The sequence below is a fragment of the Boleophthalmus pectinirostris genome, unplaced genomic scaffold (assembly GCF_026225935.1).
Source record: "Boleophthalmus pectinirostris isolate CB_2022bp ecotype Guang Dong unplaced genomic scaffold, ASM2622593v1 HiC_scaffold_13, whole genome shotgun sequence".
NCBI lineage: Eukaryota > Metazoa > Chordata > Actinopteri > Gobiiformes > Gobiidae > Boleophthalmus > Boleophthalmus pectinirostris.
Genome location: NW_026571036.1, coordinates 33,971,189 through 33,988,689, shown reverse-complemented (window position 1 = coordinate 33,988,689; position 17,501 = coordinate 33,971,189). Strand labels below are relative to the sequence as shown.

The 17,501-nt window shown below is 37.8% G+C and overlaps 1 protein-coding gene across 4 annotated transcripts in view; it reads left to right on the top strand.

Moving 5' to 3' along the window:
• LOC110162776 (centrosomal protein of 128 kDa) overlaps window positions 1-17,501 on the top strand; it is a 74,256-nt gene that overhangs the window by 46,157 nt on the left and 10,598 nt on the right. For 3 of the 4 annotated variants that reach the window (XM_055149613.1, XM_055149614.1, XM_055149612.1), the window contains 4 exons: window positions 3,679-3,728; window positions 9,927-9,950; window positions 15,423-15,500; window positions 16,193-16,306. In XM_055149613.1, coding sequence (XP_055005588.1) covers window positions 3,679-3,728; window positions 9,927-9,950; window positions 15,423-15,500; window positions 16,193-16,306 — 266 coding nt within the window. Of the gene's footprint in view, window positions 1-3,678; window positions 3,729-9,926; window positions 9,951-15,422; window positions 15,501-16,192; window positions 16,307-17,501 lie in introns of those variants that run through there. The other variant, XM_055149615.1, reaches the window with a different exon arrangement.

Here is a 17,501-nt window from a genome sequence, read left to right as displayed (position 1 = left end):
TTCAGCAAAAACATACATGTAGTTGTTTTTTGTTTCATTCACACATGTTGAATATATCTTTATTATTAGTCTGTCTACGTTTCCAAAGCTCAAAATGCTCTGTTCCACCTTGTGATGTCATGAAGCAGTAGTTTTCAAGTTAACCGCTTGCTTTTATCTTTTTGTTCAGTAGAGATTGGTCATTTCAGGTCTGAAATTATCCAAATGATTCTAGTGAAGGTGTATTGAGTTTAAAAACACACTGGAGCATTTCCTGTATTACCACATGACATCACAAGGTGGAACAGAGCGTTTTCCACTTGAAAGGAGAACTGAAGATGCAGGGTTTGTGTGTGAAACACGTGTGGCTAAAACAAAATACAACTTCTATACAACATTATAATATAGATCAGAAAATAGCGTAATATTTAAGCCTCTACAAACATTAACAAAACGTATGTGTTTCTTGTATTACTGGTGTGTAAATTGTGCTTTGTAAACAAAATCCTTTATACAAGTCACTGGACATACTGCAGCTTATTTTTTGACTGCTAAACTTTATTCTGCTTACTCTGCGGTCCTGTGGGCACTCATTGGACTATGTTAAAGAATTGAAGTGATACCATGAAGAAGCACTCAGCATGTTGAGAAAAGCACTTGTAGAGTCATTCAGGTCCTGTTCACAATGGTACAAAATGGATCAAAAGCTGTAAATATTATCCTGGAGTGTTTTGCAGAATACAGCAAGAATATGTGAAAGTGTTTTTTGTTCAGCAAGGTTTTCATCGATTCAGCCCTTGTTGAGTGTGTTTAAAGCTAGAAAGACTTGAGAGGAGATCAATCTGCAGATCTATTTCTTTGGCAGATACTCAAGAAATGTCCAGTGGAAATGCTAAATGATCACCTCTTTATACGGTGCTTTTCTACCTGTGGGCTTTCAAGTACTTTTACATAAAGGAATTGTCCACCCATTTAGTCACTCGTTCATAATTACATCAATACTGGTGTACTGTGAAGGGTTGTATTTTTATCTAATACTAGAATTTCCAACCACTGATATTAAAGAAAAAGCTGATAGAAATTCCAATAAAACTCTACCCTCTTTATTCACTTTATTGACACTTTGCAACTGATGTCATCAACATTCTCTGAGGGTGTGATGCTAACTGTAGGCACTGCTCTGAAACTTTTGTTAGAACTAGACTAGACAGTGCGTTGTCACTGTAAAGAAGTTGTGTTCATGTTTAAGTGTGGAGCTGGGCGATGACTATTTATTTTTATGTATTTGTTTTTATTCTCATGTTGATTAATCACTGTTTTTAAATACATTTCTTTATGTTTCTGGATCATAAGTAAATAGACCCTTTTAGTAATTGCCATTGAACATAAAACATATTTCTGTCTGAGCCCTGCTCCAAAGTTGCCAGGCTGGTTCCACTTAGTACCTCCGCTCAATTTCATTTCTCTCCAGCGACTAGGTCAGGAATCGGAATACACTAGACGGTTCACAAAAACCCCGAAAGTGTGAGTTCGGGCACCAGCCAATCAGCAAAGAACCATATATTCTGTGTTGGCAATGATTCCTGAGATCGAAGATTTAAAGCTGGAACAAAGAGAATGTTTAGTTAATTTTATCAAGGGGGAAGACATTACTGTCCTTCTTCCTATGGGATTTGGGAAAAAGTTTAATATACCAGTTAGCTTCGTTAGTGGTGCATTACGACCAAATAGCAGCGGTTGGTTAAATGAAAAAAGTACTGTTGAGTGAACGAAATCTAATGCCGCGAGGTCAGACGGTTTCTACGAAGTGAAACCGGCTGATGAATCAGGCTAGCTCCAAACCACATAACTTTTACTGACACAACTGGCTGTAGACCTCACGAATAAAAACTCAATTCTGTTTCCTTTTCCAAATTAAAAGCATAACAGTATAATGACATTTTGAACACAGATTGTCAGTAGTTTCTTAAACTGTCTATACTGTCATACTACTTTTGAAGAAGTTCAGAATTATTGACACCTGCTCAAATTAGTATGTAGTTTGTATAGCAGTTTTATTTTATGCAATGGTAAGAGCTGGGGTAGAACTATCAACTTTTGAATTTGTGGGTTTTCTTAACCCTCTCCAGGCAGGCGTTGCAGATTTGCAACAGCTAAATTCCAATTACCTACTGACTCCACATCCATATTTTATGAGCTTTTTTTAACTCAGGAGCCTTTTCTCCCATCCATGCTGATAAACGTGGGCGATGCAGACAGTGCAAGAATGGCTCCACGCAAACGGCCTGCCAGAAGTGCAAAATAAAATTTTTGTTCACAAAGGATAAAAAAGTCAGGATTGTATATTACTACCCCATATGATCATTTTCCCCAAATATCAGATTTTTCCTGATACTAAAAATTAATTTGAGCCTGAGAGGGTTAACTCTCTTTTCACTGAGCAGTTGTTATCTCAAGAGGATACATATCTGTTACTACATATCTGTTCTTCCATGTTGTATTTACATCTGTGTTTTGGAAGAACACTTGGCTTCAAATATGTTAAAACCACAGGCCCTGAAAACAATTACCTCACAATCATTGGTGTAAACAGCAGTGTGGTATTTCCATAATAGGTCTGCACAGCTAAATAAAATCAGTCATTCATGAGCACAAACATTTAATTAAGCAAACAGAGCTTGTTGTGTTGTAATTGTAAACAGTGAGGTGCAGCCGTCAGCAGTGCACGGTGCAGGTTTGTTTTCACTCCTCTTTCTACAACTGCTCAGGTTGTAACTGCAGCCATGTTTTTTTATTGAACCAAAACATGTCACTGTTACCCAAGTACAGCCCCTTCAAATGAGTCCAAGGTAGACCTGTCACAATAAATACTATATAGGCTTATAGTTCAGTATATGAAAGCTGGAATAATATTATTTGGGTGTCAGTATTTATCATGTGTACATTTTCTTTGCACTACTGAGAAATGTGTGGTTATTTTTTGGCTATATGATCAAATTTAAGCTGTAAAGGGTTGCATTAATAACTTCTATCACTCATTACAGATGCAAACTAAGTACAGAAGTGTCTCATTCTGCTGTTTATTTATTGCAGTTCTTGTTTTTTTAACAATATTGTAGATTTAGAATATTTTTTGTGATGTAAATCTGCTCTTGGGTTATTGTGTGAATGGTATAAACAAGTTTGAATTGAATTATCGTTTAGCGTCTTTATGTACTTCAGCAATATATTGTACTACAAAATTTGGTATCGTGACAGGCCTAGGCTCAGTGTTTACCAGCTTATGATTAGGACTTGGCTTTACAGGGTCCCTCACAGGTTGATAAGATACATAAATCATGGCTCGCAATATACAATATACATGTGATAATTGATATTTTGCACATTTTATTATTCTATGATTTATTACTGTTTTAAAAGGTACATTTTAACAAGAGTATTTTTTTGTTATTTGTAGTGTGCTAAGTCAGGATCTCCTGTATTCAGCATCTAACTGTAACGTGGTTTATTCTCCTGGAATCAGGAAGTGTACTATTATCATGCTAGTTGTGTACTGAAAAATATTCATGGTAATATATAAATGTAACAGCCTTCAGTAACAGTATTATATATAAAAAATACTAATAATAATACAAATGTAAGCATCACAATATCGATTTTGAGCACACATCTAATAATCATACTCATGTTTTATTACAGAGTTGCTGGAGAGAAGTCGCAGTAAGGAAGATGAAATGAGAAGTCTTCAAGTGAGTATACCATAATTACATGCTTTATTCATTTTCCCCCCTACTTTTTCTTTTGCAAAAGTGTTTACAGCTTATTTTGTCCAGGGCATTTGTTATAAGAGTCCCACATGGGTATTAACACGCCCAACTCTGATTTATTCATTTCTGTTAAGGTTAATAATCCATTTATGTTACTAAATTCCCAACTTGTTCTGACATGCCCTTCATTGTATGTTTCATCATGCTCGGCCAAATTAGCATGTTAATAGTTTTAAGGTCAGTAAAATATTTTCATTTGCCCTGCCCTGAGGTGTGTAATTAACAATTCACAAAATAGGTTTTTGTAGCACATGCTCAGATTTCTCTCCTGCACCTTTTTAGGAAATTTAAAAAGATGATACAAATATTACTTACTTTGAATTACTTTGTGTATTTATGTATTATAATGTAGTTTCTTACAATAATGACAAAATAATGGAAACACTGCTGGTCTACAGTCACTTAAATGTCCTGTAGGCAGTCAGACTCTTTAATCTACTTTTGAACATTGGCATTTCACATTTTAAAATTTTAAATTATATATACAGAATTAAAAAAAGAAGAAAAGTATTTCATCTGTATTTTTGAGCATGCAAAATTCCATTATTACCTGAGGTGCAAAGTGAAGCAGTTCAAATGAGGCTAAAGACAATAGTGTCAATCTTCCGTGTAGTCAAGACAATTAGGGATGGGCATTCGATGAAATTTTCTTAATCGATCGTCGGAAGAATTAACGATCGATTATCGATTAATCATTAACGTTTTTATATTAAAATGATCATCATTATTATTGCTATCTACACTACTAATCTGCATAAATAAATTCAACTTTACGACATATAAACCGTAACCACTCTAGAGCCACATCAATCCGTTTGACATTATAATGTGTTTAATTCAGTTTTGTTCAACTCTCACAGAAACGAAACTTAAAACCGCATCGCTAATTTGCATAAACTAAGCGAAGATAAAAATACAGCTCTTTTGCGCTGATGCGGTCAATTTCTGTCGGATTAAAAGACATGACTCAGTGGAATACAGGTTAGTGTGACCAGCTTTGTCAAAACCAGGACACCGTACAGGGGGAGGGAGGTTAGGAGTCGTCATTGACATTAAGTGACTCTCACCTGGTAAAGCTTTTTCCCACTGGACACCGAAACATGTGTTCCTGCTTTGTACACTGTGCACATGGACTCACACTTGTCCCGAACGCAACGGAAAGCGTGGAATTTCTTGTACAAGTCATCGTTAAATACGCATTTGCGCTTCGGCATGTTGCAGGCTGACCGAATGTTTCTGTTTGCTCGTTCCTTCTGATGCAGAGAGCTACATGTACGGACCCCTGTTTGGTCACGCTACACACAGCAAGCCTACATTCGGTTTGTCGATTAAAATTAACATAATCGATGAAATTCTTAATGATCAATTATCGATTAATCAATTAATCATGCTCATCCCTAAAGACAATATGTGTTTCCTTTATTATCACCTAATGATGTCAGATTAAACGGACAATTTAAACAGATAGGAACAGGATGACCAATCTAATTTATGGATGTTACAATAACTGAAATGTCATGATATTATATCGTCAAAGTTCTCATAATAATATCATGGACCATTACAATATATCGAATTACAAGTCGCTTTGCTTAAATTAAGAGTTATGGTGCAGCAATAGTTAAAAAAAGACAGAGGGAACTACATAGACCCATGGATCTATTAAAATAACTGGATAGGGTATTGCTGCTTGTAGCTGCCTCCAGTTGACGTAGTGGCCACTCACTGGAATTTCAGCGGAAAAAATCCCACGGGCTGAGAGGAATTATCTCATAGAGCACAAACACCCACAACTTTCAAAAATGTCGGATTTGTTGGTGATTTTTACCTAGTTTTAGATCATAAACTTTTTCTCAGCTCAAAATCCTTCAGTTGTCTTAAAAAACGTTTTATAATCGTTAGCTCCGGCTACGCTCTAGCTCCTCTCGCTCCGATTGGTCAAAGCAATCAGGTGATACACGTGCCTGCGCTCCGGGCGTGCGCTCGCGTGCATTCACGTGTGCCCACAGGAAAAAAGAGCACTACTGCGCATGCTCGGTCGGCCCACAGCCACCAGAAGTACCTAGGTGGGCTAGGCTAATCTGGGATCAAGCGCTCAGCCCATTGACTTGAATGGGCAACCATTTTGAAATCCTGGGACTTGATCCTTTGCTCCATTTCAGTGCAGACTACAAGAAGAAATAACAACTCTAAGCACTTTTCAGTCTTAGTTCTTTGGATTAACTTTTGTCAAGGCATTTTAAGAGGAAAAAGTAGCATATTCACAGTTTTGTTAGCCTCCACAAAATATTGCAGTAAATATCGTACCGTGAGATAGAGGTAAGATCTTAAGACCGAGCCCAAGTCTAAAATGTCAATCATTACTTCGGGTCGGGTCGGGCTCGGGCTTCAAATAAATATATGTTTATAAAATGTATGCTAAAACGATGTGAGGATACTAAACTAAGGAATACTTGTTATAAAATAAATAATATGGATAAAACAGAGAAGTGATGTAATGTAATTGCTATTTAACTACTAAACAGGATCCGCAGAGCCAGAGCTCTGCGCACGTGAACGCCCCCTCTTCATTTAATAATCTTCCCCTCCGCAAGTCTGCATCTATTTTGACCTGGTATCCCCAATATGGAGGAGCAAGAAGTTAAACTAAAGGCAGGAGAACTGAAAAGACAAACACGCACCGGTAAGAGTGAGGTGTGGAAAAGCTTCAAATTGATTGTTGAAAATGCTACAGAAACTTGCGTTGGCTTCGCTGAATGTCGTCAATGTGGCGCTTTGCTTTCATACGAGAGCAAAAAGACTGGCACCTCGACGCTGAGCACTGCTCCTCCTCCCGAGTCCTCACAAATAAAATATGACATTTCGGGTTTGCTTCGGGCTCGGGCCTGCAAATCAAGTTAATTGGTCGGGCTCGGCCCGGGTCGGGTTTTAATACCCGCGGGCCGGGTCGGGTCGGGCTGGATTTTTTAGGCCCGATCTCACCTCTACCGTGAGATGTATATCGTGAAAATATCATACCAAGAGATTTGGATATTGTTACATCCCTAATCATGACTCTTCCCCCCATATCCTGAGTTTTCCATGATATCGCAATAAATATTGTACCGTGAGGTTCAATATTGTGACAATATCGTATCGTGAGACTTGGCTATCGTTACATCCCTAGATATTAGCTTTAAAGCCGAAGTCTAGATTACCGTACTACATTTTAAGCCTGTTTTTTATTTCATTTTGGATGACTGACAGCGTACCACAGCGTTTCCATCCTATCTTGTTTAGGTAATGACCCAGAGTTGTTTAATAGAAACTTCTACCAGTTTTTTATTTAGACCTCATATTTGTGCTTGTTGTGAAATGTCTGCTCACTGAATTCTCCGTCGTGATGGCGCAGTGCTACAAACAGCCCTGGGCCTGTCAGACTCTTACGGCTTTGCTTGGACAAGTAGCTAATTACTGCAGACACAACACTTCGCACTTTTAAAATCCACTCAGGGCCCTTCTCTTCAATACCTCTACATCTACTACACTCTCTTGGCAAGCCACCAACTCACCTTAGACTGTAGTGGACTGGCCTGGAGCGTCACTGTGCCCCTTTACTCCCCATTAGGCATCCCAACATGAAGCCCTGGCCCTCAGAAAATGTGCTGATCAGTTGGACTTCCCCCGGAGTCTGCAAGCTCAACGCTGTTCCCATCTGTGGCGGTTTCCAAGGCACCTGCCAGAACTCATGTGCAATTAATCAGCCCTCCCCAAGCCAGTCAAGCTTTTAATTATGAAGGATGAGGAGAGCGCGAGGAAGCCGAGAGGAGACAGACAGCAGCAGAGGCGATGGTGACGAGGAGAAATGGTGTGTGGGTTTAAAGGTGCATTGTGTAACTTTTCGAGTGGAGGGTCCGTCATATGTTTGTCTTGTCAAAGCTCAAAATGCTCTGTTCCACCTTGTGATGTCATGACACGGTAGTTTTCATGTAAACTTTTACCTTTTTTTTTTCAGTTGACTTTGGCAATTCCGGAGCTGAAATGATCTAAATATATTAGTGTTCATGTGACAATGTATGAAATTTAAAAACACAGTGGAGTGCTTTCTGTATTACCACAAGACATCACAAGGTGGAACAGTGTTTTTCCATTTGAGAGAAGAAGTTTGTGTGTTAAACGTGTGAATGAAACAAAACAAACTCCAGGTATGTCTGATGATCTAACATTATAACATAGATCAGAAAATGGGCTCCTTAAACAGCTCTACTTTTTTAAATTACAGGACGTTTTGTAGCTCAAAAATACAGAGAAAAACAGGCATTCTGACTGAGCAGGGTTGCCTCTCTAAAGCTCTGACCTGTAACTTGTTCTGGTTTGGTTTCTATGAAGATAGAAAGCTTTAATACCATACTGTGAAACATTCTAGACTAAGCAATAAACCTTTTTCACAAAAGCCAGAAGTGCCGCAATGTTGGGTAAACGTCACTTAAGTGAATGCTTTTCTCTGGCAAAATATCTGTGGAAATGTCTTGCGTATTTTCCACCAGCTTCATAAATCTGCCCCATCACCAAGTCTTCATCCAACAAGGCTGACAAAGGACATATTCTGTCCATGAAGAATTATCCACAACTATCAACTTTAGAAAGATGAAAATGTAAAGGTGAACAACGATGCATTAGTGAACTTCTCCTGAGCAAAACTAACTAATAAGTAAGTACTAAGTAATTCATTAATAAGTAACTTGTTAACTCAGACTGATTCTAGAACTAAAATTAAAAAATCGATTTTATGAGGTAGATATTAGCATAGACAGAGAGATTGCTACAGATGGTCACAGATTACACGTCTTGCATTTAAACTGCACAAATCTCTCTGTCTATGCTAATATCCACATCATGAAATCAATTTTTAATTTTAATTCTAGAATCAGTGTGAGTTAACAAGTTATGTTTTATTCATGACCATAATCCTACTTTTGCTCATTTTTGCGCCACTTCCGGCCCATTGTGAAAAAAGTCTCTAATGCCTACATTGAGACAAGCATTTGACGGACCCTCCACCAGAAAAATTACACAATGCACCTTTAAGGGAGAAATGTTGACACATTAGAGATACGGAGAGACAGGGGGTTTGGGATGGGCAGGTGTGTTTGAGTGGCAGAGTCAAAGGCGGGAGCTGGAGGAGTGAGTAGTGCCAGGGAAAGAAAGTGGAGCTTTGGACACTGAGCCAACACTGCAGGTGGTTACTTCACTGCTAACAGAACTCCTGTGAGAAAAGGAGAAAATGGGGGCTTTCAAACTTTAAATAACATCTAATTAATTGGTTCACCACGATGGCTATAGAGTCACCATAATTACTGTACCGAGCTACATATACATACATACACGATAGATTGAACATTGTATTTTGTGGGTCAATATTCTTTATGGGTACTTTTTCTTTGTGCTTTTTTGTTATTTTTTGTGTACTACGATTAGATTCGAGCCTGAAGGGTTGATTAAATAACTTCTATGACTAATTTTAGATACAAGCTAACTACTTAAATATTTAATTCTGCTCTTTATTGATCACAGCTCATCTTTTGTAATGAAATTGTACATTCATAATAGGGCTTTTTGGAGAATCCTGCTTTAGAATCAAAGACTTCACAAGATCATTGTGATTTATCATGCTGCCGTTCCTTTTATTCGGTGCACCACTGGCTTTTTCTCCAAACCTGCAGACAGACCCACTGGTTATTGTTCATTTACAAATCTTTAATTGGTAAAACCCCGTCCTTCCTACCTCAGATCACTACTTACATCCACAGCTCCTTTAAACTGCTCATTCCTAAAGCCTCCTGTGGCCACTTTTCGTTTCAATTTTCTGCAGCAGGTGACTGGAACCACCTAAACGGACTTTAAGACTTTGTTTTTACCTGTCTGCTTTTAAAAATTCAACCCAGAGTATTTTACAGGATTAGTGCATGTGCTTTTAGACCCTTAAACTGCAAATGTTTTGATATTTCATGTTATAATTCACAATTTTCTTCTGCAATATACAGTATCTCACAAATCAAAATGTATAACAGGCCTTCTTCTATAGAGAATGGTCAAACGTCTATTGTTTATGAGGTATTGACCGTTGTTTCTTTTTAACAGGACCGAGTCTTTGAGCTCGAGATGGTAAGTGAAAGATTTTTTTCATACACTTATTTTAGTTTATTCTTTAATGTTCGGGGACTATGTACAAATTCATTAATCTAACAAAAGAAAAGATGATTTGTACCAGATTTCACAACTGTATTATTGAAAGTTTGTTCCCTTGAAAAGCACTACTGGTACATATGGCCCATTTTACAATTAAAGCCATTAAAGATGATTACAAGCCCTTGCCTTTGCGCAAGTATAAATGCATGTTTTGATGTTTTGATTTTGAAGTAAAACAAAGAACTTTCCATGGAACGAACCATCCCACTTACCACTAGTTTACTCCTGGGTCAGATTGACCAGGCTGTGTTAAGAGCTGAAATACTAATTAACGCTTTTTGTGCAAGTCATATTAAAAAGTTTAGTTTTTTCAAGTGCGCCGCCTAATGGACTCACATCAAGTTTGAAAGTGCGGTTTCTTTAAAATCTGTAAAATACTTTGACACACTGGGTCAAAGTAACCTGTTGAAAGAAAAGTGAATGCGAATACAGCAGGAGGGATACATTTACACTAGATCTGTTGTTCATTTTTTTGTCAAAAATTACCCATTTAAATCAACAAATTGAAATGATGGCTTTACTCAAGGTCTCAGGCTCAGTCAGTCATGTCACTGAGTGCTGACAATACATTATCGACCCGTGCACCAAAATGGCTCTTCACTCCACATTCATCTCAGCACATGTCAGGAGTAATCTAGTGGAGTATTGAACACATTTACAGACCAGAGGGATAAAGACAAGCAAACATGGCCATCATGCACTGTATTTGTAGAGTACCATTTGATTCTTTTAAATAGTGTGGAATCATTTTAGTAGTTAGCTGAATCAGTCTATTTGTTATTACTTGTGTATGAAAGAGCGTTAAAACTGTTAAATAGAGAGATGAACAGAATTAAGCTCTGAAATGAAATGTGTCAATGAACCATTGCAATTAGCTGTTGTTGCTGCTATTATGTTGCATTACTGCCCTGTCAAGCAGTTATTATCTTTTGTTTGTATCTATTGTCTCAATGTACACCATGATTAACATATGTGTGACAAGTAAAATACAGTAAGTTTTATATCTCATCTGTTTTTGGTTATGCCCCCAATGGTGCACGCCACAACAGTTATGAATGACAGAGTTTGAAAAAGTGAAGTTCTACATAGACAGTGTGTTTTTGAAGTTAAGGTGTACTTTAATTCATTTCCTGCATTTGAACTTCAGTCCTGCTGGGGCAACCTGTCAGCAGCACTGAATGCCATAATGCATGAATTGGATTGATGGGGGTAACTGGAGTGCTAGCCACCCATGCTTTTAGATAGATTTCAGAAGATTTAACACACAGCAACATGACCGTTACACTGTTCTAAAGTTCCATCACAATACTTTTTACAGTCAGCTGCATCTGTATGTTATTTCTTAAAAATAAAACATCTCTGGGTTATAGAGACAAAATGTCAGGGACAAAAATCACATAACATAAAACAATGAATAATAATACTAAAGTATAAATGTTAGATTAAAAGACAAGTATAAAGTATATAAAAGTATAAATACAAAGTATTAAGTAAGCTTGCAGCACATTCAACACCCATGGTATAGCAAATGTTTACTGTGTAAGGGAAGATAAGGTTAAACTCAATTCTTCAAAATCACATAAAAGTATATTATGGAACTTTTCTGGTTTCCACTTGCATTTTGGAGATGTTATTACTTGACCAGGAATGTTCCACAGTATTGCATTAATTGCATTGATAAACCTTGCATTTTACTATGACTGCTGTTTTAATACCTTGAAAAACATGCATTCTTACTGTGAGCGGGGTCTTCTGGAGCCCTGCAGGGACCCAACGCAAAACAGTACAGCTCGGGACACATTTTGAAAGCTCATTATGGGAGCGGGGGCGGGACTGCACAACGCGGGATCGGGCAGGTGGGATGATAAACTGCACTCCCGCAAACTAAATATGAGTGTAAAATAAGATATGCAAATGATGAATGTATGCCTATCATAGGGCTGGGTATCATTAAGAAGTTGCCAATATGATACATATCTCGATACATAGGCCACGATACGATACATAGCTTGATACAGTGCGCTTTTGATTCGATACGATGTATTTCAAATTGATTCTTTACGGTTCAATAAAATGTCTAAATCATGGCTGTGATAGTAAAATCTTTGTTAAACCACTTCTTGTGCAAAAGTGATATAAAATACGCCCATTTGAATCAATCATCGCTTAAACAAGTTTCCTTCTTCTAAACAAGCAACAAAACTGTAGCTGTAACAAAATTATTTTGTAAAATATAAAAAAAAAATACTCTTGGCGATATATATATCGATACAGCACCCCACGATATCGATACTGTATCATCACTTTGAACAATACGATATATCGATATTTCAGTATTTTTGCACACCCCTAGCCTATCATCGTAATTTGTGCTGGATATTTTATTTAGCCTTAATAAAAATAGTTTAAAGTGCATGTGACTGATTAGACTACCCATTCCACTAAAACATTCTTAACATTATATTTTTAATACTGTGGGCCCGATCTTGCCCCCGATCTTAGCACTAGCCTGAATATCAGGTGGAGTGGAACCAAACTGAGGGCATGGTGTGATGCGTTCAGTGAATTGCCAGAATCATAAAAATAAATATCAAACTAGACCATTGAAAAACAACGTGTAACATGCTCAAGTCTTCTTTTACTTGAAAATATATTAGGATGATAAATGCTTAACATTCATAACACGTTCATGTGCTGGGTAAGATGTTCGCGCATCGTCCGGATGCCCTCCCGCAGCAGAGCACAGCCCCTCGCCCACTCTCTCTATCAAAAGCTGCTCATTCACATGACGCACACACATAGACACACACACAGACGCACAGAGACAGAATGAAAGAGACACTGGCCTTTTGGTCAAATTGTGCAATCAAAACTTGTGAACATGTGAGGAGAAAAAGAGAAATGCTGTGGCTCAGGTGATTTTTCCTAAACAAGAATGCAAATCCCCTGTGCTTCCCTTATCATTGAGATCGAACAAATTTCAGATCGTGACCTATTGATCTTACAATTTTTGGCACAGCCCTAGTTCAAGCTTTGTTTAAGCATCCTAAATTTGCATATGTGGTCTAATCTCGTGTACATTTTAGATAACTCCTTTCCGCTTCTCCATGTTTCATGGAACTTAAGAAAGTGAATGTCCACATCTTGCGGGACTTGTGGGCGGGACCGGGACAAAATATTGCAGATGTGGGCGGGAGCGGGACTGAAAATTACAATTCTTTGCGGGAGCAGGAGCAGGCAGGAGCTGGCAGGAGCGGGCTGGAGCAGGCTGGAGTGGGCAGGAGCAGGACTGCATAGTGTGGGTGCTTACGAGAACTGAAAATTCGGTCCCGCATAGACCTCTAGTCCTCTCTTCATAGATCTGACCTGTAATTTGAGCCTACCGGTATCACCTGCTTGTCTCTGTGAAGATAGATAACGTTCAATGTCGAAATGTTTCAGGAAAAATGATAACATCTCCATGTAGACAAGAAGATGGCAGGCTCTCCACCAAAAAAAGTTGTAGTGGCAGATTAAAGTCATGATTCACAAGTTTATTCTGTTTTATATAAATACATTGTTTCCTAGTAGTTTTTTCTACATAAAGAGTTGTTTTTGTATGAACTCCTGTGCAGGTGTAGTCTTGTGAGTTCAGTTTGGGTCATATGTAATAGAGATACATAATAGTTCCTTACCTAATGCCTTTAATGTCTTCCCTCCATCTATCAGTGTGAATAGCCAAAGCCCTGTCATGCCAACAGTATCACATTTCTTCTTATACTGTGAGTTCTGTAATAAGCTTTAATAAAGGAGCATCAGAGGAGCCTTAACTTGCACCTCCAGCTGTGAGCGCCTTCACTAATTGTGCTTCGGTTTGACCCGTGTCTTGGACCAATGTCTCATTTTACTAATGTGTGTATGATCGATTCTCTCCCCTCACGTCTCCGCTTTCATCTGAGCCTTCTGAAGAGGGAAGTGCTGAGACAGAAAGAAACTCAAGACAATTAAAGGCTTTGGGGATGTGTCTCATTTTAGCCTGTGTTGTTTGAGGTGACTGTCCAAAGTTAAATAAGACGTAGTACAGTTTGTAGTAGTGAAATTTTGCATACATAGATCATTATTTTATATTTTGTTCATTGTATATCTCAATATTTAGATATAACCATTTAATAATTGAAACAGGTTCATTGAGTTTTTGTTTAAAATTGCAGAATTCTCTCTTCACAACGGCTAGGGCTGTAGTCCACTAAAGAAATATATGTCCTGCCCTCAGAACTATTGTGTGTCTCTACGTATCTAACCCAAACTGTGTTCATATACCTGCACAGGAGTTCATGCAAAAACAATTTATGCAGAAAAAGTGCTAGGAAACAAAGTATTTTACATAAAGCCACTTGTGAATCATGAGTTTAACCTTCCTTTTTACATATAGATACCAAAAAAATACAGAATCCTCAGATAACACACTCTCTCGCTAGCATCTCCTTTCTGCTGTTGTCCCATATAAATCACAATACAAATACAAAAAGACTAAACCACTAAAGGACTGCAACTCTAAGAGCGGCATAGTTTTATTTTCTTCAAATGCAGAAGAATCCATTTTTCAAACTTGAATCTCTCATCATACGACTCTGAGTAAGCTAATGACCAGGGAGTACTATTATAACAGGCTTGAACAGCTTTTAGCACTGTGACATTGCTTTATTTGGGGTTGGCAAAAGAGAAATTCAGTTTATTAACTGGACAAACATTTTTGGGTCGAATACATTTGCAGCTCATCCAAGTTGCTGCTTCAGTTCTGATCAGATTGCTGGCAGAGACTGCCTTATATCTGCCTGAGGGGAAGAGCTAAGTACAGTGAAACTACTCTAAAACTAACATACCTTACTTGTTTTGCTTGGGGTTACATGTTAAACAAAATGCCAACTTTATAATGTACAAAAAAAATCCTGTTAATCTAAAAATTATTAGATTCAACTTCATTACTCAGTGCCATAATTCTAAACTGAGAATTCTCCTGTTTGGTTAAATACTTTTATGATGGCTGCACTTATTTAATGTATTTAATTTTCTCACGAAGCATTGTTCCTTTTATCTGAAATAAACAGATGATTCATTCATTTCCCTGTTAGGATCCAGTGTTGAATTTTATTTAAAGTTACTCCAATCAAAATAAGTTACTGTAAGGATACACAAATTAGACTTGGACTGAAAACATTACCTCACACTTGCGCAAAAAATAAATGGTAATAAAATTCTAAAATGTACCAAAACTTCTCCTACCCCAGGTGCTGTTTTGACTAGTGCTGCAATACAGACAGTGATTGACAAGTTTATGTTTGACAATAGTCACTGAATATTACTGTTTAACCATCTGATTTAGTTGTATTTTTGTGTTCTGTTGAATAGAGCACCAGAGCAGCCCTGGACGGCCTCGAGGCCATCCCAGAAAAACAGTCTCTTATGGACAACTTTAAAGATTTGGAGGTGAGTTTTAGTTTTAGTACAAACTAGTAGAAGACTGTAATTTAAATTTGTGGAGTTAAAGGTACACTGTGTAACTTTTCTGGGTGTGGGCTCCATCATCTACCTCTATGGAGATGATTATTATATCTATAGAAATGAAGTATGACATTTAAACACACTGTAACTGATTTTTAGTCTTAAAAACAAGGTTATACAAGAACTTAAACTTAAAAACAGAAGTAGTTCATTTTAAAGACTTTGCAGTGGTCCAAAGTTGTTCCTCATTTACCTTATGCATTCTAAACATCGTCATTATTCACCGTGATGAGTTACGAGCACTTTTCACAACTCTCAGAACTGCTTATACAATTTATCTGGGGCAAGACTTATTTTGCTGAAAGATGCTGAGGGATTTATTCAAATTTATTCAAATACAAGTGTTTATCCAAGTGTTTATAATGTAAAGTGTGAGTGGGGTCGCCGCTCCCCAGCTCTGACCTGTAACTTGGCCTTGTGGCATCATCTGTTTGTCCTCATGGTTGTAGATAAGTTTACTGCCATACTGTGGAAACTTCTCGGCAACGTAATAACACCTCCACAGATACAAGCAGGTGGCGTATTCTCCATTACAAAAGTTACGCTAGTTAAGTTAGTTTAATATGTGCATAATTCATAACACACTGTACATTGACCTGGACTGTGCCTTGCTCCAGGAGTCCCAGCGGCAGAGGGAGCAGGTGGAGCAGAGATACTCCAAATACAAAGAGATCGTGTGGGACCTTCAGCACCAGCTTGATGAATCCAAACGAAAGATCCAGGAGTACAGGGTAAGACCGCATAATGTATTGAATCAAAATTTGAGTTGGAGCAATTATCAAATCACAAAGACATAATATCCTGTCTTTTTTATAGAGAAAAAAACTTATATCTGTAGTTTAGACCTCTACAAACGTTCTGAGATGTATGGTATTCTTGTATAGGTTTATTAGTTCATATTTCAGCCGTCTTCTCTCTTCTCTTCTTGAACAATATCCCACTTTTAAAAACTAAATCGCATACTTGTCAATACTTGTAAAAAATGTATTTGGCTCTGTTAGCATCACTACTTCCTGTCCTACTTCCAGTTATCTCTCTATGGATTTTTTGCCAAGTCACACTAGAATTGACAAATACTTAAAGATCAGACAGTGGAACTCGAGTTGTGGGTGAATGTCACTGACTGACGATATGTTCAACACTTTACAAATAAGGTGTGTGTAAAGGCTGGTGTAACACTAATGCAGATTTTGAGATATAAGAAGTATTAAAATAATCCCACAAACTGAATCAATCTACATATTGATACTTTGCAGTGACATCACGCTGGGGGTGTTCTGCGTGCATGTCTATAGTGGAATGTTCAACAGTTTCCATGATGACACAATGCATACATTAGTAAACAGTGACAAAAAGTTTTAAGACTAAATCAGCTCTTTCTGGTTAGATGTTGTTAGACTTCCTCCAGACTGCCTCCAGTTTGCATCACACCCCTGTTGTGTAATGTTGTGTGATATTGATGACATCAGCTGCAAAGTATCAATAGCAACAACTGTCTAGTCTTTAACTTAGAAGTGATTGTTTATTTGATATTTGATGTTTTAATAATAAGTTAGCATTAGCCTTGAAACACAGTGAGCTAGCCAGCGCGCTTCTGTGTACAGATCCTTTTACATTTTTGTTTTGTTTCGTTCAGTGCTAGATGAGTACAGATATACAAGCTCAGCAAACACAAACTAATCAGTTAGCATTAAAAGGCTCTATTTCCAGTACAAGAGGCCGTCCTCCCAAACAACATCCCACGCGCTCCTTCCTCAGCCCTAACTGCTCTCTGTATTCGAGTGGTGAGGTTTGAGTCAGGACAGTCCGAGTCTATTTGTGAGTGTAGCGCGCCCACAGCACTGCCAGTCTGTGCACCTCTCTCATTTACAACTGCTATGAATAAATGAATAATTCCTCACAGAATAACACAGAGCCAGTCTCCAG